Below are 23,491 nucleotides of genomic sequence, written 5' to 3'. Positions count from 1 at the left end.
ACCTGCCCGTTCCTGGTGTGTGGAGCCCTGTGTGCGAGTCAGTGTCTGTGGGGGCATTTAATTTGTACGGACGTCGTCGCTGGTGCTTTTTCTGTAGCCTCTTGTAAAACTAGAGAAATATCTAGCTGAGTTGATAGACCCCTGTGTACCCCCAGGTGTACATGTACCCCTGGTTGAGAACCACTGATGTAGGGGAACCCTGGTATGGCTTTGCTCACCTCGCAGCAGCCTCAAGTCAGCTACACTGGGTCACCATGTCCTACCATGGCCCCATGAGCAGGAGTCATGGCCTTGGCTACACTGGCGCTGTACAGCGCTGCAACTTGCTGCGCTCAGGGGTGTGAAAACGCCCCCCCCCCCCGAGTGCAGCAAGTGCAGCGCTGTAAAGCGCCAGTGTAATCAGCGCCTGCAGCGCTGCAAGCTATTCCCCTCGGAGAGGTGGAGTACATACAGCGCTGCGAGAGAGCTCTTGCAGCGCTGGCAGCGCGACTACACTCGCGCTTCACAGCGCTGCCGCGGTAGCGCTGTGAATTCTCAAGTGTGGCCAAAGAGAGGAAGCCTCCTTTCAAATGTAAAAGCAGCAACTGCTCCATGAAGGGTCGGTTCTGATGGAGCAATTTTTGATACTTTCTTGTCTCCTTTTCAGATTTTGCCCCATTTTCTCTCTAATTCTCCGTTGTTTTTCCCATCCGTTTGAGCTGCAGCAAATTTTCTTTCTTTCTTTCTTTGGGAAATTGTCCTGAATCATTCCCCAAATGAGAAGGGGCTTAATGGCTGCAGCTTGGGGTGGGATGGGGTGGCCATTCTCTGCCAGCAATAAGGCAAGGAAGGGGACAGCAGGAAAAAGTCCCCACTGGAGACTGTCCAGCCCAAGTTTACACAGTCCTGGCTACTGCTACCCGCAAGTGCCCAACACAGCTCTCCCCTGCTGCCAGTCACCTGCCCGCCCCTGCTGCTGCCTCCTCCCCACTGCCAGGGAGTTTTCCTGCTCCATACTCCCCTCACGTACCCTCTTAAAGCACCTCCCCAAAGGTCTCCCTGCTGCCATGTGAATGGTGTGGGTGTGGGGGGGGAATTATTACTGTCTATTTATTCAACTTCCATATACAATCCCATCAAACTGTCCAACTACTCTCTCTCACTTAATATAAAATCTCTTCAAATCCGGGTGCTTTTCTCTCATTCTCAAATATTTCTTTTTAGACCTATTTCTTCCCCAATTCTCAAAGATAGATATAAAATATCCTGTGTGCAGTGCTGTAGTAGCCATAGTGGTCCCAGGATATTGGAGGCTGCCCCCTTGATTTATACACTAATGTTCGGTGTTATTCTCCATCCCATTCCTTATGAATCTGAACATGTTCGCTTTTTTGCTGGCAGCTGTGCATTGAGTGCAGCTTTTCATTGATCTGTCTATAGCAACGTGCAGATCCCTTTCTTGGGTTGTGCAGCCGATAATATGTTCTGCTGATGCCGCTAGGTGTAATGCATGTTCAGTAGGGGTTTCTCCCCTCTTCCTTATTTGTATTTCCTCTCCCTACTAATGTTGGGGTGTCCTTCTCCTATAGGTTAGTGTATTAATGATCTCATCTTGGTGTCATAAGTGTCAATTCATTGCCATGGCACTCCTGTGGTCAGACATCTGAGGATGTTCTACCGAAAAGCCGATGTTAGCTCATGTTCCTCTGGTTGGCTGGTGTCTTTACGAATAAAATTCCCCCTTAGACACTCTGTTTCCAGTTCTCCAAACCTTAGGGGTGACTGTTTATCTATGCCAGAGTTCATAGGCCTCAAGCCTTATGCTAACTGCTCAAGCCAATATCATACAGGATACAGGCCAGTAGGTTCCTGGCATTACTGCTGCATAAAATAAATGCTAAAGCTGGATTTATGGGCTACATTTGATAGTTAATTTACCCCCCAGTATATAAGTAGCTGCAGTTTTTCTCTCAGGCTTTGCTTCTCTCCCCATTTTCAAAACGGAGGAACTTCAGGTTTTGGAGGGAAAACTGTTGCTGTGAATCCTCAGAAGAAGGGGGAGAGGGAGTGAGGGAGGAGGAAAGGACTCTGGTCTCCTCCCTCCTGAGCCATGTTTCTGGTCTCACTGAGACCAGTGTTAATCAAGAGACACTTCAAGAAAGAACATGAAGTGACTCCAGATTAACATGGGGGCAAACAAAATCAGGATATGTCCCTGTGGGGAGGGGAAAAAAATGAGGAGTCCTTGTGGCACCGTAGAGACGAACACATTTATTTGGGCATAAGCTTTTGTGGGCAAAAACCCACTTCATCAGATGAATGGAGTGAAAAATACAGTAGCAGGTGTATATACATAGTACATGAAAAGATGGGAGTTGCCTTACCAAGTGGGGGGTCAGTGCTAATGAGACAATTCAATTAAAGTGGAAGTGGGCTATTCTCAACAGTAGAATACCAAGGGAGGAAAAATCACTTTTGTAGTGGTAATGAGGGTGGCCCATTTCAAACCGTTGACAAGAAGGTGTGAGTAACAGTACGGGGAAATTATTATGGGGAAATTAGTTTTTCTAATGACCCATCCACTCCCAGGCTTTATTCAGGCCTAATTTGATGGTATCCAGTTTGCAAATTAATTCCAGTTGTGCAGTTTCTCGTTGGAGTCTGTTTTTGAGACTTGCCACTTTTAAGTCTGTTATTGAGTGAACAGGAAGATTGAAGTGTTTTCCTACTGGTTTTTGAATGTTATAATTCCTGATGTTAGATTTGTGTCCATTTATTCTTTTGCGTAGAGAGTGTCTGGTTTGGCCAATGTACATGGCAGAGGGGCATTGCTGGCACATAATGGCATATATCACATTGGTAAATGTGCATGTGAACGAGGGGAGGGAGTTTTAGTTGTTGCTAAAGCTGGGGGAAACCCTCAGTCTCTGTCTGACTGTCTCTCTCTCCTCAGGATATTGGGATTGAGCTTCCTAGGTGAGATGCTGCTGCCTGCATTGTGATCTGGGAGCCCAGATTGAGCAGCTGCTGCTCCCCCGGTGGGGTCTGGGCGTGGGAGTGACTTGGAGTGAAGCTTCCTCTGTGCCCAGGCAAGGTGAGGACTTTCTCCAGCTGCAATTTGCTCCATGGGCCAGCCCTAGGCTCTGTCCACACCAGCATCTGAGCCAGAGACTCCAGGTGATTGATAGAGCCCTCAGGGAACATGCTGGGGATGGGCATGAAACTGACTCTGCACAAATAGCCCCTCCTCACCCCACATCTCTCCTCCCCTTAGCAATTGCAGGAGCCAATCCAGCCACAGGAGAGCGAACACCCAGGAATGGCTGTCTGTCTGCCAGAGGGGGAGGGACAGGAGATGGGAAACACAAGGAGAAAGGGAGAGAGAGATTGATATGGGCAGTGGGAGAAATAATTGGGGGGGGAGAGATTCCCAGATCTCTAACCTGCCCCCACACACTTACTGCAGCATCCCTGGGCAGATTCACTTTCCAGTGAACAAGGTGAGGTGCAGGGCGAGGAAAAGCCGATTCCTAACTCTCCCTGTGCCCCCGGCTGTGGGAGTGTGCTGCCCTGGGGACAGTGTCAGGGAAAATCCCCCAAGTCACTCCTTTTGTTCTGCTCTTGTCTCGTATTTGGTTCCCAGACTTTGTTACTGGGAGGGTTTCAAAATGTCTTGGTTTAGTGCTAGTGGGGTGGTCCGGGTCAGTGATGTAATAAAATGACCAAACATTTCCTCAGAATAGAATCATAGAACTGTAGGGCTGGAATGAACTATGAGAGGTCACCTAGTCCAGCCCCCCAACACTGAGGTGTTTGTCCAACCTGTCCTTAAAAACCTCCAATGATGATGCTTCCACAACCTCCCTTGGTAACCTATTCCAGTACTGAACTAGCCTTCATCACAACTGAATCACATGGCTGGCTCAGATTCAATTTGTGATCCACTATAACCCCCAGATCCTTTTGACTAGTACTGCCCCCTAGCCAGTTAGTCCCCAGTTTGTAGTTGTAGGCTAATGTAGTGCCCATCTTTAAAAAAGGGAAGAAGGAGGATCCGGGGAACTACAGGCCAGTCAGCCTCACCTCAGTCCCTGGAAAAATCATGGAGCAGGTCCTCAAGGAATCAATTATGAAACACTTAGAGGAGAGGAAAGTGATCAGGAACAGTCAGCATGGATTCACCAAGGGGAAGTCGTGCCTGACTAACCTAATTGCCTTCTATGATGAGATAACTGGCTCTGTGGATGAGGGGAAAGCAGTGAATGTGTTATTCCTTGACTTTAGCAAAGCTTTTGATACGGTCTCCCACAGTATTCTTGCTGCCAAGTTAAAGAAGTATGGGCTGGATGAATGGACTGTAAGGTGGATAGAAAGCTGGCTAGATCGTCGGGCTCAACGGGTAGTGATCAATGGCTCCATGTCTAGTTGGCAGCCGGTTTCAAGCGGAGTGCCCCAAGGGTCGGTCCTGGGGCCGGTTTTGTTTAATATCTTTATTAATGATCTGGAGGATGGTGTGTACTGCACTCTCAGCAAGTTTGCCGATGACACTAAACTAGGGAGGCGTGGTAGATACACTAGAGGGTAGGGATCGGATACAGAGGGACCTAGACAAATTAGAGGATTGGGCCAAAAGAAACCTGATGAGGTTCAACAAGGACAAGTGCAGAGTCCTGCACTTAGGACGGAAGAATCCCATGCACAGCTACAGACTAGGGACCGAATGGCTAGGTAGCAGTTCTGCAGAAAAGGACCTAGGGGTCACAGTGGACGAGAAGCTGGATATGAGTCAACAGTGTGCTCTTGTTGCCAAGAAGGCTAACGGCATTTTGGGCTGTATAAGTAGGGGCATTGCCAGCAGATCGAGGAACGTGATCGTTCCCCTTTATTCGACATTGGTGAGGCCTCATCTGGAGTACTGTGTCCAGTTTTGGGCCCCACACTACAAGAAGGATGTGGAAAAATTGGAAAGAGTCCAGCGGAGGGCAATGAAAATGTTTAGGGGTCTGGAGCGCATGACTTATGAGGAGAGGCTGAGGGAACTGGGATTGTTTAGTCTCCAGAAGAGAAGAATGAGGGGGGATTTGATAGCAGCCTTCAACTACCTGAAGGGGGGTTCCAAAGAGGATGGAACTTGGCTGTTCTCAATGGTGGCAGATGACAGAACAAGGAGCAATGGTCTCAAGTTGCAGTGGGGGAGGTCTAGGTTGGATATTAGGAAACACTATTTCACTAGGAGGGTGGTGAAGCACTGGAATGCGTTACCTAGGGAGGTGGTGGAGTCTCCTTCCTTGGAGGTTTTTAAGGCCCGGCTTGACAAAGCCCTGGCTGGGATGATTTAGTTGGGAATTGGTCCTGCTTTGAGCAGGGGGTTGGACTAGATGACCTCCTGAGGTCCCTTCCAACCCTGATATTCTATGATTGTGCATTGGCTTTTCCGTCCCTAAAATGTAGTACTTTGCACTTGTCTTTATTGAATTTCATCTTGTTCGTTCAGCTCAATTCTCTAATTTATAAAGGTCATTTTGAATTCTAATCCTGTTCTCCAATGTGTTTGCAACTCTTCCCAGCTTGGTGTCATCTGCACATTTAATAAGCACGGTCTCCACTCCGTTATCCAAGTCATTAATGAAAATATTGAGTAGTACCAGATCGAGGATTGGCTCCTGTGGGACCGCATTAGGTACATCCTCCCATTTTGTCAGCATGCCATTAATAATTACTCTTTGAGTACAGACTTTCAAGTACACCACATTTCCCTAATTTGCTGATGAGAATGTCATGGGGTCTTCTGTCAAAAGTCTTCCTAAAATCAAGATATGTCATGTCTACAGTATCCCCCAGATCCGTAAGGCCAGTACCCCTGTTAAAGTAGGAAATTAGATTGGTTTGGCATGATTCGTATTTGATGATCTATCTGGCTATAACTTATCACTTTACTATCCTCTAGGTGCTTATACATTGATTATTTAATACATTTTTCTTTCTGGGTATCTAAACTAGGCTTGACTGGCCTCTGTTCCCCAGGTCTTCGTTGTTCCCCTTTTTGAAGACAGGTTTTATGTTTGCCCTTCTCCAGTCTTGTGGGACCTCACCATCCTCCCGGAGCTGTCAAAGATAATTGTTAACTGTTCCAAGATTGCTTCAGCTAATTCCTTCAGTAGCCCAAGATGAATTTCATTAGGCCCTGCTGACTTAAATTAAATTAAATTTATGTAAATATTTTTTTCAACCTCTTATTTCCCCATTGTGGTTTCTGTTCCTTCCCCCTCTTGGTTAAGAATAATTAAGTATCTGATCACAATTACATTTTTTTAGGGAATGCAAAAAGGCATTAAAAACCTTCGTCTTGTTGATGTCATCTATTATTAGCTCCTTTTCTTCTCTGGCAAGTAACACTTTCCTTCCCCTGTCTCTTGCTCCTAATATATTTATAGAACCCTTCGCATAACACAAGAACCAGGGGTCACGTGATGAAATTAATAGGCAGCAGATTTATAACAAACAAAAGGAAGTATTTCTTCACACAATGCACAGTCATCCTGTGGAACTCATTGCCGGGGGTTGTTGTGAAGGCTGTAATTATAACTGGGTTAAAAGAAGAGTTAGATAAATTCATGGAGGATGAGTCCATCACCTGTTACTAGCCAAGATGGTCAGAGATGCAACCCCATGCTCTGGGTGTCCCTAAGCCTCTAACTGCCATGTGCTGTGAGTGGACGGCAGGAGATGGATCACTCGAATAGCTCCTTCTGAAGCATCTGGCATTGGCTACTACCAGAAGACAGGATACTGCACTAGATGGACCATTGTTTTGACCCAATGTGGCCATTCTTTGGCTTTTGTTGATCTGAAGTTCCAAGCACTATAGTTATTAACTTGTTTGGTGCTGCTTCCCCAAATGCACCGTACACCAGCTGAGATAGATGCCAAGTGACTAGCAGTCAGGGGATAATCAGAACCACAATTTGAGGTTGTGTGCAAGAGAATGTTATCAGAGCAAGGTGATTTTGGTCAAAAGCTTGTTTTTGGAGGGCTGTAGCTCAGGAACCTCTGGAGCAATTAACCCCATCTTTGGATCACTAACCCTGTCCTGCACCCACATAATGAGCAGTGTATTTCAGGACAATATGAGTAAGCATGTACATTTTAGAGAAATTAAAATAGTTGGCCTTTAAAGAGAAAGCTGAACCTTAAATCTAGTGCTGAACATTAAATCTAGTGCAGCTGGTGGTCTGCTATAACTTTCTAAATGTAATGAGAATGTGGCAATCAGGTGCACCCATATGTGGACAGGAGAGAGTGTGAGGGTCTCATTCAGGAGTCCTTGAGACAAGGTATTAGGGGGCTTATTCCTTCACCCTCTCACTTCCCTGGTCCTTCTCGCATGAACAGAGAGCAACAATACCCGAAGTCCAAAGGTGAAAACAATTCGATGTTTATTGGGGTGAACTTCCAGCAAGCATGATTCCAGTTTCCTTCCTCAGTGTCCCCCTTCCCAGCTCTGACACCACAGAGCCATCCCTGTTCCCATTCCCCCTTTAGCAAAACATGATTCCAATTTCCCCACCCCCATTCCCTGTTCCCATCCCCCCCCTTACTTCCTGATTGACTGCAGACTATATAGTAAAACGTGAGTTCTGCTTAGCTATACCTTAACCAATCATTTTACTGAAATTTAACTAACCAATCCTAACATACTGTAACATGGTTATTTAACCAATTATATTCCACCACCTTAATTAGTTTACACCCAGCAAAATTAATTATACAGCAGACCGAAACAATTACAGAACCAGACAGAGACCATGCAAATAAACATACAAAACAATACAGAAGTGAGGATTTCACAACTACATCTATACAGACATAAGGGTTTTCCAGCTGTGTCTATTGATAAGTGAGTTCTTACCAGACAGAAAACTATTAAACTAAATTTCCTTTTACATGTTCTAGGCTTTTCCCTTTATCTGGAGGTGATAGATCGGATCACCTTCCTAACAGCCCCAGATTGCCTTATTTTAATGTGACTAGTTTGGAATGTGAGGATGTGACCGTTCACTTCTCAGCTTATGGCTGCCTCTGCTGCTTAGCCAAAGGCCTTATTTAGCCTAAGAACAGAGCCTCAGACTGTCACAGTACGAGAAGGCCCTTTCACAGACAGACAGTGATTTTGATTCTTTCTTTTATACCTCTATAACTAGCTAAGTGATGATAAGAATACACGTAAATTCTTAAAGTATAGGCCTTTACAGACAGGCCTGAATATCTATATCCTAACACAAGGGAGAGGATGAGGAGGGGAGAAAGGTGATGGGGAGCTGGTGTTCGTGGGGTGACACATAGGTGGGAGGGCTGAGAGCAGAGGGGATGAAGGGGAGTGGGGTGTAGAGGACTAACATTAGAGAGAATCAGGGATGTTTGGGTACAATGGAAGGAGGAGGATGGAGGGCGTCAGGCAGAGGAGCTCGCATGAGCTGGTAATGGTGTGAGCTGGGCGAGTTCAGGACTGGGAATGGGGAAAACGGGGTGGAGGGCCCGGCAGTGGCGCTGTTGTTGAGGGAGGGTGTTGGGTAGGTGATGTGGGTTAGCTGGGAATGGGGAACACTGTGGTTAGAGGGACAGTTGGAGTGACGGGGTTGGAGAGTGGTTGCTCGAGGAAGTAGGAGGGTCTGGTGGGGGTAGGAAGGGAAGGTTTCAGGGAGTCAGAGATTGTAGCACTTCACTGAGGCTGCTTTTGCCAAAGTCTCTAATGACCTGTCCTTAGGCAAGTACTCAGAGCCAGTACTCCATCCTCCTCCTCCTTGACCTGTCAGCTGTCTTTGACACCACTGACCATGGTCGTCATCTTGAAATCTGATCTTCCCTTATCCTCTCCTGCTTCTCCTCCTACTTCTCTGATCTCTCCTTCAGTGTGTCCTTGGACAGTCCTCCTCATCCCCACTCTAGCTTTCTACAGGCCTTACACAAGCTCTGTCCTTGGTCCGCTTCTCTTCTTCCTCTGTACCTTATCTCTGGTAATCTCATCCACAAACACAAATTCGGCTACCGTCTCTATGCTGACAACTCACAGATCTAACTCTCTGCTCCAGACCTGTCTTTCTCCCTAAACTGAAATCTCAGCCTCTCTCTCTAACATTTCCTCATAGATGTCTGGCCATCGGCTCAAGTTCAAAACCTAAAATGGCCAGAACACAGCTCTTAATAGTCCCCCAAGCCACCCCCCACCTCCTTTCTGTATCACTGCAGAAACCACCACTATCCCTTCTGTCACTCACGTCTGTGCGCTGCACATATGCTGCAACACACGCCTCTTTCTAGGTCCTTCCATGCAGCCTATTTCTACATCTTGCATTTTCTTTCTACAATCACGTCCCACAGGCTTTCCTATCCATCCACACAGCTAAAACTCTTATCCAGGCTCTCATCGTCTCTTGTCTCCATTATTGCACCATTCTTATTGCAATCATGCCCTGCTCATATCCATTGAGAATTAAACAGCCACAAAGCTAGCTCACTATTCTAAAATGTGACCTGTGAGGAAAGGTAAAGAATTGGTCATGTTTAGTCTTGAGAAAAGATGGCTGGGGGGAGGGAGGAGGGCAGGACCTGATAACAGTCTTCAGCTATGTTAAGGGCTGCTATACAGAGGATGGTGATCAATTTTTCTCCATGTGCGCTACTCCCAGCACCGCTCATCCTCTCGTCGGTCATCCTCCAGATGTTGGTCCCGATCGCTGGCGCAGTGGGAGCATTCCCTGTCTCAGCCCTGTTCTCCCTGGCTCTGGTACCATTCTCCCCAGTACTGACACCAGTCTCCCACATCTGGTCAGCGATCGCCGGTAGCCATGACGAGCAAACAGTCGCAGGCCTCAAGGGCCCCTCCCTGGTCCCCGGAAGGTGATTCCTCCGGCATGGAGGGCCAGTTCAGCCCATTGCCCAGATCCCATTGGTGAGATTGGGCACCGGAACCCGTACTGTCATCTGCGGCACCGCAGTTGCAGTGTGGGCAATGGCCTTATTGGAGCATGTGGGGTGTACCGGATATGACGATGCCCCCTTCGCAGCGCTCCTCGGTTGCCGTATCGGTGCCACCAATCAATGCTCTGTGCTTGGTGCCGGGGGCTCGTTCGGAGACCGGAGTGGAGGAACCCATGCTCACCCCTTTGCCTCCATCCGCGGCAGCAGTTGACACCCCAGGACCTCCCCCAGCGGTCCAATCTTCCTCATTGTGCCCCCTCAAGGGCTAGCCCACCGGATGACTTTAGGGAGCATCAAGCCCTACTTTGGCACGTGGCCGAGAACTTGGGGCTGGAGGTGCAGGAGATGGTGGAGCAGGAGGGGACACCCTTTCAATGTCTTCTTGACCTCTACGCCCACCCTGGTCGCCCTGCCTGTGCATGAAGGGGTTCTCAAGATAGCCAAGACCCTTTGGCAAACCCCTTCCTCCATTCCTCCCACCTCGAAATGGGCCGAGAAGAAGTATTTTGTTCTGGCCAAAGGTTTCAAATACCTTTATACCCACCCACCCCTGGGCTCGCTGGTTGTGTCTGCGGCCAACAACAAGGACAAACAAGGTCACACCTCCTCAATTCCCAAGACCAAAGAGGCCAAAAGGCTCAACCTATTTGGGAGAAAAGTTTATTCTACCACCTGCTTACAATTTTGGGTGGCAAACCATCAGGCCCTGTTGGGCAGATATAACTTTAACCTCTGGGACGGTCTCAAAAAGTTTCAGGTCTCAAAAAGTTCCCGCAAGGTCTAGCCCAAGAGTTCGGCACCCTAGTGGAGGAGGGTACCACGGCGGCCAGATGCTCCCTGTAGATGGCATGGCATGCAGCGGACTCGGCGGCTTGGGTGGTCACATTGGCGGTTGTTATGTGGCGCCAAATGGCAGGCTTCTCCCAGAAGATTCAGACTTCAATTCAAGACCTCCCCTTCGACGGGGTTGGTCTTTTCTCTGAGCAGATGGACACCAGGCTGCGCGGGTTGAAGGACACTAGAGCTACCCTTCGCTCGTTGGGCATGCACACGCCACAGTCTGCTAGAAAGCCACCCCAGCCGACAAGACTGGCAACCCCATCATGGCTCTGCATTAAGAAGGGATGCTAGTTTTAGTCATGGATGCCCTTCTTCCTCCCACTCACCTGTGCAACCTGAACCCGCCAAACATCTAGTGGGCCAAAAATGCTCATTTTGAGGGTGCGCCCGAGAGCGAAGCCCCAGACAGCCATCCGGATCCTTCCCGCCTTTTCCTTAACCGCCTCTCTCCCTACCATTCGACCTGGTCGCAGGTTACATTGGACTGCTGGGTCCTGGACATAATAGCTCGGGGCTATACCCTGCAATTTTTCACTGCCCCTCCCTCCCACTTCCCTGTCCCTTCTCAGGGACCCTTTTCATGAGCAACTCCTCATTCAGGAGGTCGAAAAGCTCATGGACTTGGGGGCTGTGCAGAAGGTTCCTTGGGACATGTAAGGAAGAGGATTCTACTCCCGCTACTTCCTAATCCTGAAGGCCAAAGGGGGCCTAAGACCCATCCTGGACCTGCATCGCCTCAACACATCTCTCAAGAAGTTGAAATTTCGCTTGGTCTCTCTGGCCTCCATCATCCCTTCCCTGGGTCTGGGAAACTGGTATGTCACTCTCAACTTCAAGGATGCTTACTTTCATGTCTACATATTCCTGGGACACAGGAGTTTCCTGCGTTTCATGGTGGCTGGGCGCCACTTCCAGTTCACAGCGCTTCCCTTTAGCCTGTCCTCTGCTCCCAGAGTGTTCACAAAATGCATGATGCCAGTGGCAGCTTACCCGACACGTCAAGGGATCCAGATCTTCCCATATCTCAATGACTGGCTCATCAAGGGCAGGTCTCCGGGGCAGGTGCAAAGGAGCCTTGATCTGGTGCACTCCACCTGCAGTGACCTGGGCCTGCTAATAAACACAGATAAGTCCACGTTGACTCCAGTCCAACGCATAGAATTTATTAGAGCGGTTCTCGACGACTCGCGGGCCAGGGCCTGCTTTCCGGAGGTGCATTTTTGGGCCATATTGGACCTGATTTCCCACGTAAAGAGCTACCTGCTCACCATGGCCCACACGTGCCTGCGACTGATGGGCCACATGGCCGCGTGCACGTACATGGTCAGACTTAATCTGCGGCCTCTGCAAGCATGGCTGGCACGCCCTGGACCGAGTCGTCACGGTGCTGAGCCACCTCCTCTCGTCCCTGGACTGGGGGCTGGATCCCAAGTTGGTGCTGCAAGGAGTTCCCTTCATGACCCCATCTCCGCCGCTCACCCTGGTCTTGGACATGCAGGTCCTGACAGACAATACCGCCGCAATGTATTACATCAACAGACAGGGCAGTGCCAGGTCTTCAGCCCTTTGTTGGGAGGTGCTCAGCCTCTGGGACTTTTGTGTGCAGCATGCCATTGATCTGGTAGCCGCCCACCTGCCTGGAACCAAGAACGTCCTGGCAGATCACCTCAGCAGGACCTTCTCGTCTCGCCATGAATGGTCACTCCATCCGGAGGTGGACAACCTAATCCCCCATAGGTTGGGGACACCACAGGTGGACCTGTTTGCATCTAGGCAGAACAGAAAATGCCACATGTTCTGTTCTCTGCAGGGAAGGGACAAAGTCTCCCTGTGAGACTCCTTGATTCAGTGGTCGGGAGCGCTGATATATGCCTTTGCGCCGGTGCCTTTAATCCACAAGGTCCTGCTAAAGATGATACAAAGCAAATGTCATCCTCATAGCCCCCGCATGGCCTCGCCATGGTTTGGCAGGCTGTTGAGTCTTTCAGTGGCCACCCCGCTGCAGCTGCCTCTTTGGCCGGATCTGCTGTTCCAGAACTACGGCAATCTGCTGCATCTGTGTCTGGCGATGGTGCACCTGACAGCTTGGCTTCTGCATGGATAAGTATGGACGAATGGCAGTGCTCCGATGGTGTCCAGCAGGTCCTGCTGGGCAGCAGGAAACCCTCCACCATGGCTACCTATGTGGCAAAGTGGAAGCAGTTCACGCGTTGGGCCTCTGATTGACACATTTGCGCTGAAGAGGGCCCACTGCAGCACATCCTGGACCTTTGCTGCACCTTAAGCTCCTGGGCCTGTTGCTGTCTTTCTTCAGGGTACACCTGGCAGCCATTTTGTCGTTCCACACTCCGTTTCAAGGCAGGACCTGGGGATTACAGTGGATGAGAAGCTGGATATGAGTCAGCAGTGTGCCCTTGTTGCCAAGAAGGCTAACGGCATATTGGGCTTCATTAGTAGGAGCATTGCCAGCAGATCAAGGGAACTAATTATTCCCCTCTATTCGGCACTGGTGAGGCCACATCTGGAGTATTGCGTCCAGTTTTGGGCACCCCACTACAGAAAGGATGTGGACAGATTGGAGAGAGTCCAGCAGAGGGCAATGAAAATGATTAGGGGGCTGGGACACATGACTTACGAGAAGAGGCTGAGGGAATTGGGATTGTTTAGTCTGCAGAAGAGAAGAGTGAGGGGGGATTTGATAGCAGCCTTTAACTACCTGAATGGGGGGGGTTCAAAGAGGATGGAGCTCGGCTGTTCTCAGTGGTGGCAGATGACAGAACAAGGAGCAATGGTCTCTAGTTGCAGTGAGGGAGGTCTATGTTGAACTACAAGGGTGGTGAAGCACTGAAATGGGTTACCTATGGAGGTGGTGGAATGTCCATCCTTAGAGGTTTTTAAGGCCCGGCTTGACAAAGCCCTGGCTGGGATGATTTAGTTGATGTTGGACTAGATGACTTCCTAAAGTCTCTTCCAACCCTTAAAAAAAAAAAAAAAAAGACTGTCTTCACCCATTCCATGATGGCGCACGGTTCTTGAAAGATCTGGAGTATCTCTACCCTCATGTCTGGGACCTGGTCTCCCCTTGGGACCTGAATCTTGTGCTGTCAAGGCTCATGGGTTCCCGCTTTGAACCCTTTGCTTCCTGCTCCCTCCTGCTTCTCTCCTGGAAGGTCTCCTTCTTGGTCGCTATATTTTTGGCCCATAGGGTTTCCGACATCGGGACACTCACATCGGAGCCGCCTTATATGGTCTTCTATAAGGACAAGATCCAGCTGCATCTGCACCCGGCTTCTCTGCCCAAGCTCGTCTCCCAGTTTCATACTGGTCAAGATATATATTTACTGGTCTTTTGTCCAAAGCCTCATGTGATGGATGAGGCATGCAGGCTGCATACCCTGGACGTCAGACGGGTGCTGGCCTTCTACATAGATAGAATGAAGCTGTTCTGAATGTCAACGCAGTTGTTCATTGCTGTCGCAGACAGGATGAAGGGTTGCCCAGTGTCCGCCCAGAGAATCTCGTCTTGGATCACGGCCTGCATCCACTACTCTTATGAACTGGCGAAGGTGCCCCTGCCGACTATCATGATGGCTCACTCCACTAGGGTGCAGGCATCATCATCAGCCTTCCTGGTGCAGGTACCGATCCAAGAAATCTGTCTGGCTGCAACCTGGTGAGATAATGCAATGTTTATTAGGGTTAGTTTCCAAGCAAGCATTTTCCGAAGCTCTTCACACCAGTCGGGCTTATCTCTATACGCCGATAGTCTGTTCCCCAGTGTTCCCTTCCCAGCTCTGACACTGCAGAACCTTGCCTGTGTCCCTATTCCCGTTCCCCCCCTTAACAAACATGATTCCAATTTCCTTTCCCCCCGCTTAACACCAGTTTATATAATAATATTCTCAGCTATACCTTAACCAATCATTTTACTGACATTTAACTAACCAATCCTAACATACTGTAACATGGTTATTTAACCAATTATATCCCACTACCCTAATTAACTTACACCTAGCAAAATTAATTATACATCAGACAGAAACAATTAGAGAATCAGACAGGTTAACAATAGAAAAGTGGGGGACATAAAGATAAAACAATACAGAAATGAGGGTTTCACAACCACAACCATTGATAAGTGATTTCTTGCCAGACAGGATGCTATCAAACTAAGTTTTCTTTAACCATCTTAAGATCTGTTTCTTTATCTGGTGGTGATGGGCACTATCAGGACAGGATCATCTTTCTAACAGCCCAATACCACCTTATTTCAGTGTAACTGGTTTGGGATGTGACCGTTCGCTTCCCGGCTTATGGCTGCCCCTACAGCTTAGCCAAAGGCCTTAGCCTAAGAACAAGGCCTCAGACTATCCTAGTGAGAGGAGGCCCATACACAGGCCGACTGTGATTTAGATTCTTTGTTTTTATACCCCTGTAACTAGCTAAGTGATAAAAATACACCTAAGTTCTTAAAGTATAGGCTTTACAGGCAGGCCTGAATATCTATATTCTAACAGTGGGTTCTACCCCTTCCCCCATTTTGTGTCTGTCTTGTCTATTTAGATTGTAAATTCTTCAGGGCATGGGTCATCTACTATTCCGTGTTTGTACTTTGCCTAGCACAATGGGGACCCACTCTTAGTTGGTCCTTAAGCACTAAGGTAATGAATATGATTTATAATAATAATAACTCTCATGCCACTTTGAGCCAAGGAAGCTGGCTTGGGATGTTACTGAGCTGGGGTTAAAACCATGGAATATTCTTTGTGACAAGTATCCCACAAATTCCACTGACCTCCCTTCTTTTCTTTGCCTTGAGTAGGGTTTCCAGTTTCCAAACCTGATGTGATGTCGCATCTGGAACGAGGGAAAGAGCCGTGGGTCCCAAACCTCCAGGGCTCTGAGAAAGAAGTGCTCCCAAGAGCTGCCTGCACAGGTGAGAAATTGATTAAACCAACTCAAAAACTGTCTGTGAATACAGGAAACATTTGGGATGCCTTACAAAGACCTTGTGAGTTTTCCAAGTTCAGGATTGTTCTCTGCAGATGTCACTCATGGCTTCCCACCTATTCTTCTTCGAGTGCTTGCTCATGTGTATTCCACAGTAGGTGTGCATGCTCGCCACGAGCACTGGTGCCGGAAGTTTTCCCCTCAGCAATACCCGTAGGGAGAGCGCTGCTGCGACCCCTGGAGTGGCGCCTCTATAACGTGCTATAAGGGGAGCCGCGCGCTCCCCTCACCCTCAGTTCCTTCTTGCCGCCAGTGATGGTGCATCGGAACTACTTGCTCCAGCTTTGCTGCAGCTCGTCCCAGAACTCGTTTCGTTGTTAGTTGTACCTGTGTTAGTTCAATAAAGTTTTCAGCTTAGTTAATTAGTTAGTGTTTGGGCCAGAGCATGCTCCGGGCCCCAGGGTTTAAATCGTGAGAGTCTTGCAGGCATTCGATGCCTAGAAGTGACCCGCACGCCAACTGTCTCTGCTGCTTGGGCGAATCTCACATCAGTGACCGCTGTAAGATCTGCAGGTCCTTTAAACCCAGAACTAAAAAAGAGAGACTCTGGGCCCTTCTCATGGAGTTGGCGCTGGCCCTAACCCCGGTGCGCCGAGCAGAATCTGCACCGGGCACTTCATCTTCAGTGTGCAGCGATCTCCCGGCACCTTCCGGTGGCCGGCACCACTCCCCGTCCAAGAAGCAGAGAAAGGCCCCGTCCTCTCAGAGGCGTCGAGAGAAAGCAAGGGGTGAGGCTAGACCCGCGTCGGGCAGCCCCAGTTCCCCCCTGGGCTCCAGAGCTCCAACTCAGGTTGAGCGGAGCAGCCCGGTTGCGTCGACTCAGGCCTCTCCAAACGTCCGCATGCCTTCGACGCTGGAGGCCCTGCAGGCGGCCAAAGACATTATGACTCTGCAGGTGCCCGGGGCACTGCTCTAGAGGCAAGCCGCCGCTGGGCTCTCATCAGTCGACACCAACCCGACGCAGATCCCGGTCGGGATCGCTCTTGGGCCCGCTCGCCAATCAGTGTCCTGTCAGGACACAGCCTCCAGCCTCCGCTTTCGTCGCCCAACAGATTGTCTGGTCGGGTGCTGTCGGAGCAGAGTTCCAGGCACTGCTCCACGCCGAGTACAGAGTGTCGGCGGGACAGGGGCAGACGCCGTAGACGTTCCCATTCCCGGCGGAGCTACCGAAGCCGCTCCCGACCTGGGCACCGTCGCCGGTCACGCTCCAGCTGTCTCGTGCCCACGGCTTCCGGCGGGGATCGCCAGCTCCCCGTCGTCGCGGATCCAGGCGTTGAAGCGTCTCGAGGAGTAGCAGCTCGAGGTGGCACTGTTCATCAACGTCGGAGTCCCGGTCCCGTGGCAGACGTCGCTCTCAGTACCACAGCTCGTACCGCTCCCACGGCACCTAGAGGTCATTGGTAACCCCGACCTCAACCTCCACGTGGCGCCCTACAACTCAGCCGGGCCAACCCGACCAGCTGGTGCCGCCAGTGCTGCACCAGAGTCAATGGCAAGGGCCCCCGTGGCAAGGCCAGTGGTGCCAGTGGACCCCCTGGCCCCCCGTACACGCCCAGCAAGGCCCTCGGTCAATAGCAGGGGCATCAGAGGCTCCTTCAGCCGCACTATCCAGACCTCCAATGGATAGATCGGCAGGTCATGGATCCTCGGCACCGCACAAGGAGTCCGACCAAGGGGTGGATCCCGTGGCACCGGCCGACATGCAGAGCCCCGTACCGGCCCCCTCCCCCGCACCGGATGACAAAATTGCAGCCTCTCCCCCCTCCGCACCGCAGGAGGATTTCAGAGCTCATCAGGAGCTACTAAAGCGAGTAGCATCCAGTCTCCAACTCCAAGCTGAGGAGATGGAGGGGACCCTCAGATTCACTGTTTAACGTGCTCTCGTCCTCGGTACCGGGCAGAGAGCCACCCCTTCGTGCAGCAGGAGGGCCAAACATCTCCAATGCCCTCTGGTGAATGCCGGCCTCCCTTGCGCCGATATCGAAAAAGGCAGAGCGCAAATACTTTGTACCCACGAAAGGGCATGAATACCTTTATACCTACCTGGCCCCCAACTCCCTAGTGGTGGAGTCCGTAAATCATAGGGAAAGACAGGGTCAACTGGGACCCACACCCAAAAATAAAGACTCTAAAAGACTGGACTTGTTTGGCAGGAAGCTTTATTCGTCGGCCAGCTTCCAGCTCCGGGTGGCCAACCACCAGGCCCTCCTCAGTCGTTATGAGTTTAACTTGTGGGGGTCACTGCCGAAATTCGAGCCCTCCCTCCCAGAATGCAAAAGGAAGGATTTTAAGGTGCTGGTGGAGGAGGGCGCCGCCGCGAAGGCTGCTCTGCAGGCGGCGGCGGATGCAGCTGACACGGCTGCTCGGTCCATGGCCTCGGCCGGGTCCATGCGCAGGGCATCGTGGCTACTGCTGTCCGGGCTCTCCGCGGAGGCGCAGTCTGTGCTGCAGGATCTTCCCTTTGACGGCAAGGACCCGTTCGCAGAACAAACAGACGTGAGGCTCCATAGCATGAAGGACTCACGTACTACCCTACAAACCCTCGGGCTCTATGTCCTGCCCAAGGAAAAGCCTAAGACGCGGCCTCCGTCCCTGCGCCCCAGCCGAGATTCGAGCCCGCCTACAAGAGGTCCAAGACCCAAAAGAGGTGACCTCAGAGGCAGTCTCACTCTGCCCCACAGCCTGGGCCCTCCAGGGGCAAGCAGCAGGGCAAGAGGCATTTTTGACTGGTTGCAGGAGGGTACCCCGGTGACCCCCGAGAGAACCCTCTTACCAATAAAGTTTGTCTTCAGCAACCGCTTGTGTGCGTTCCTTACGGAATGGTCCCGAATAACATCGGACCGATGGGTCCTCAACACCATTTCCCAGGGTTACACGCTACAATTTGTCTCACCCCCGCCCTCCCACCCCCCTCCCTCGGACGGCAAGGGGGATCCGTCGCATTTACCCCGCTACAGCAGGAAGTGGGTCGGCTCCTCAGCTTGGGAGCTGTGGAGAAGGTTCCGGGGGAGTTCCGGGGGAAAGGGTTTTACTCACATTACTTCCTGATCCCCAAGGCGAAAGGGGGGCTCAGGCCCATCCTGGATCTGCGAGACCTCAATCGGTTCATGGCAAAATGCCGGCTCCGCGTGGTCTCTCTGGCATGTATCATACCCGCTCTGGACCCTGGTGATTGGTATGCAGCTCTGGACCTTCAGGACGCATACTTCCATATCCATATATTCGAGGGGCACAGACGCTTCCTCCATTTCCTAGTGGGACAGGACCACTACCAATTTACGGTCCTCCCGTTTGGCCTGTCTACCATGCCCAGGGTATTCACAAAGTGTATGGCGGTAGTGGCAGCCTACCTCAGATGCCGAGGGGTACAGATATTCCCCTACCTTGACGACTGGCTGCTCAAGGGCAGCTCGCGGTCCCAGGTACAGAACCACGTGGACCTGCTCTTGGCTACGTGTTCCAACCTAGGCCTCCTAGTAAATGAGGCCAAGTCAACATTGGCTCTGGTGCAGCACATAGAATTCATAGGCGCTCTCCTGGATGCCTCCAAGGCCACAGCCTCCCTTCCCCTGGACAGGTTCCAGACCCTGAAGGGGCTCATAGCCTCAGTCACAGAGTTCCCCGTCACCACGGCCAAGGCATGCGTGCAGCTCCTGGGCCACATGGCTGCGTGCATGTACATGGTCCGCCATGCCAGGCTTCGGATGAGGCCCCTCCAACTCTGGCTGGCCTCAGAGTTCTCCCAAGCCCGGGACAAACTGGACACGGTCCTCTCGTACTGGCGCAGATGATCGCCACGCTACAATGGTGGTCTTGCCCGGCCAATATGCTCCAGGGAGTTCCCTTCCAGGACCCAACCCCATCACTAGACCTAGTGTCTGACGCGTCGGACTTGAGCTGGGGGGCCCACATAGGGAACTCACAGACCCAAGGGATGTGGTCAGCTGCGGAGCTGTCCCTTCACATAAACGTCAGGGAACTTAGGGCGATACGCTTAGCCTGTATGGCGTTCAGCTCACTGCTGCACGGCAAGGTGGTCAGAGTACTCACGGACAACACCGCCATGATGTTTTACATCAACAGGCAAGGTGGGATGAGGTCCTCGGCCCTCTGCCTGGAAGCCCTCAGCCTATGGGAGGTCTGTATAGCCCATGACATCTGCCTAAAGGCTTTCCACCTGCCGGGCATCAACAACACACAGGCCGATCGCTTGAGCAGGGTTTTCTCCTCCCAACACGAGTGGTCGCTCACCAGCTCTTCTGAGTGTGGGGCACTCCCCAAGTAGACCTGTTTGCGACCCAACAGAACTGCCATTGCCACAGGTTCTGTTCCGGGGGAAGGGCGGGAGGAACGCGATCTCAGATGCCTTCCTCCTATCCTGGTCGGGTCAACTCCTCTACGCCTTTCCCCCCATTTCCCCTCATTGGCAAGGTCCTGGAGAAAGTGAAAACGGACAAGGCGTGCGTCGTCCTGATCGCCCCAGCAACATTGGTACATGACCCTCCTGGGCTTGCTCGTGGCCCCTCCGCGGCCGTTGCCACTCCACCTGGACCTACTCTCCCAGGACCAGGGCCGCCTCCTCCACCCCAATCTGTCCAACCTCCATTTGACAGCGTGGCTGATCAATGGCTAGATGCGGAGGAGAGAAGGTGTTCGGAAGGGGTCAGGCATATCCTCCTCGAAAGTAGAAAGCCATCCACGCGCCGAGCCTACCTGGTGAAGTGGTCCAGGTTCTCCAGGTGGGCGGGCGAGCGGGGTACTTCCCCAATGTCTGCCCCGCTCCAACTTATCCTCGAGTACCTTCTTCACCTTAGAACTCAAGGCCTGACCCCTTCCTCCATCAGGGTGCACCTGGCGGCTATTTCGGCGTTCCATCCGCTGGTCCAGGGCTGCTCGGTTTTCTCCCATGCCATGACCAGGCATTTCCTCAAAGGGCTAGACAGGTCCTTTCCTTATGCTAGAGCCCCATTCCTAAGTGGGATCTAAATTTGGTGTTATCCCGCCTCACGGGGCCCCTGTTCGAACCCCTGGCCACATGCTCATGGTCTCACCTTTCATGGAAGGTAGCCTTCCTCGTGGCCATCACGTCAGCCCGGCGGGTCTCGGAGCTTAGGGCCCTGACCTGCGACCCCCCTTACACAGTCTTTCACAAGGACAAGGTTCAGCTCCGCCCACAACCAGCATTCCTCTCTAAGGTGGTCTCCGCTTTTCACATGGGCCTGGACAGCTTCCTGCCTATCCTCTGCCCCAAACCTCATGCCTCTAACGAGGAACGTCGCCTCCATACGCTCGATGTGCGCAGAGCACTGGCTTTTTATCTGGATCGGACTAAGCCATTCCACAGGTCTCAGCAACTCTTTGTTGCTTCAGCTGAGCGCATGAAGGGTCAACCGATCTCCACCCAGAGGCTTTCCCGGTGGGTTACATTGTGCCTCCACACATGCTACAGCCTAGCAGGGGTTCCCGCACCACCTATCGTAAGGGTTTATTCGACAAGGGCTCAGGCCTCGGCGGCAGCCTTTGTGGCCCATGTCCATATCCAGGACATCTGTAGAGCCGCTACCTGGTCCTCAGTGCACACGTTCACCTTGCGCTACGTGATTGTCTCCCACGCCAGGGATGATGCTGGTTTCGGTAGAGCTGTGCTTCAGCCAGAGAATCTGTGAACTCCTACCCACCTCCATCAGACATAGCTTGCAGTCACCTACTGTGGAATACACATGAGCAAGCACTCGAAGAAGAAAGGACAGTTACCTGTTCCGTAACTGGCGTTCTTCGAGATGTGTTGCTCATGTCTATTCCACATCCCGCCCTCTTTCCCCTCTGTCGGAGTTGGTCCGGCAAGAAGGAACTGAGGGTGGGGGGAGCGCACGGCTCCCCTTATAGCGCGCTATAGAGGCACCACTCCAGGGGTCGCAGCAGCGCTCCCCCCACGGGTACTGCTGAGGGAAAAACTTCTGGCACCGGTGCACGTGGCGAGCACACACACCTACTGTGGAATAGACATGAGCAACACATCTCGAATGCCAGTTACGGAACAGGTAACTGTCCTTTCTGACTGACAACTGGCAGCACGTCCCTCCCCGATCTCGCTTTCCCCTGAGTGTCCTGGTGAGATGCGGACCAAAACTGATCCCTTCCTCTGTCCTCTGGGGAAGGGTTTGGAGAAAATCTGCTCCTGATACATTTGATCTCTCTCACACATATTTTGGTTTGTTCATCCCTTTTACCATTCCTGTCTCTGAGATTTCCTTTCTCTCCGGCACAGGGAGTGACCTACATCTGGATTCTCTCTGTCACCCATCAGGTGATGGGATGGTGAGTGAGAATGAGGAAGAGAAACCCTGGCAGGAGGATGCTGAGCAAGTAGAACCACATGGGACGTTATCAGGAAGATCCAAAGGGAATGTTTCCGGGAGTTGTGCACTCCCAGGAAAAGCAAAAGCCTGTGAGACTCAGCAGAGGCCAGAGGAAAACTTGAGTAGCCACACAGACCTTATTACACGTGAGAGAATCAACTTGGAAGAGAAACGCTACACATGCCATGAGTGTGGGAAAAGCTTCAGTCGGAGCTCAGCCCTTATCACACATTGTAGAATCCACACAGGAGAGAAACCCTACACATGCTCTGAGTGCGGGAAACGCTTCAGTTGGAGCTCAAACCTTTTCAAACATCAGAGAATTCACACGGGTGAGAAACCTTATGGATGCTCTGAGTGTGGGAAACGCTTCACTGATAGTTCAACCCTCATCTCACATCAGCGACTCCACATAGGAGCGACGCCCTACACATGCTCCGAGTGTGGGAAAACCTTCAATCAGCGCTCAAACCTTAATAGACATCAGAAAATCCACACGGGAGAGACACCCTACACATGCTCTGAGTGCGGGAAAAGCTTCCATTATAGCTCAAACCTTATCACACATCAGAGAATCCATACAGGAGAGACACCCTACACATGCTCTGAATGTGGGAAAAGGTTCAATCGGAACTCAAACCTTATCACACATTGTAGAATCCACACAGGAGAGACGCCCTACACATGCTCTGAGTGTGGGAAAAGCTTTAATCAGCATTCACACCTTATCAGACATTGTGGAATCCACAGAGGAGAGATGCCCTACACATGCTCTGAGTGTGGGAAATGCTTCAGTCGGAGCTCACACCTTATCACACATCGGAGAATCCATACAGGAGAGATGCCCTACACATGCTCTGAATGTGGGAAAAGCTTCAATCACAGCTCAAACCTTATCAGGCATCAGAAAATCCATATGAGAGAGAACTGTAATAAATGCCTTGACTAGGGCTGGCCAAAGATTTTTTTTTTTTTATTAAATCACATTTGCTAATTTGCACATAGTGATCTTTGCACCATCTTCACCGTAGTCTCTCAGCTCCCTCAAATGAGTTGCCTGCTTCTGCCTTTTGCAGCTCACCCTTCTTTGGGGTCAGTCCTGTGATCATTTCTATCAACTCCTTTCCTTTTGAGTCATAGGAGTGTGTGTCCCTCCAGCCAGGAATGTTGAGGGAGAGGTTTGATCCCAACAAGCTACACTGAGGCAAAAACTACCTGTGCCTTACATCCACTAGGACTGTACATGTCGTTCGCTGCTTAAGTTAGTGATCTTGGTGTAAAAAGACAATTATAGTTGTAGTGCAGATGCAGCCCAGGTGCAGTGG

At 51.1% G+C, this 23,491-nt stretch overlaps 1 protein-coding gene across 1 annotated transcript in view; it reads left to right on the top strand.

Moving 5' to 3' along the window:
* Positions 1-23,152, top strand: part of LOC135889361 (zinc finger protein 93-like) — a 419,634-nt gene extending 396,482 nt beyond the window's left edge. Inside the window, exons 7-8 of the mRNA XM_065417225.1 lie at positions 15,620-15,733; positions 22,076-23,152. Coding sequence (XP_065273297.1) covers positions 15,620-15,733; positions 22,076-23,115 — 1,154 coding nt within the window. The 3' untranslated portion in view covers positions 23,116-23,152. The remainder of the gene's footprint in view (positions 1-15,619; positions 15,734-22,075) is intronic.
* The last annotated feature ends 339 nt before the right edge of the window (positions 23,153-23,491 follow it).

The sequence above is a fragment of the Emys orbicularis genome, chromosome 15 (assembly GCF_028017835.1).
Source record: "Emys orbicularis isolate rEmyOrb1 chromosome 15, rEmyOrb1.hap1, whole genome shotgun sequence".
Lineage (NCBI taxonomy): Eukaryota > Metazoa > Chordata > Testudines > Emydidae > Emys > Emys orbicularis.
This window is presented reverse-complemented; position numbering and strand designations above follow the sequence as displayed.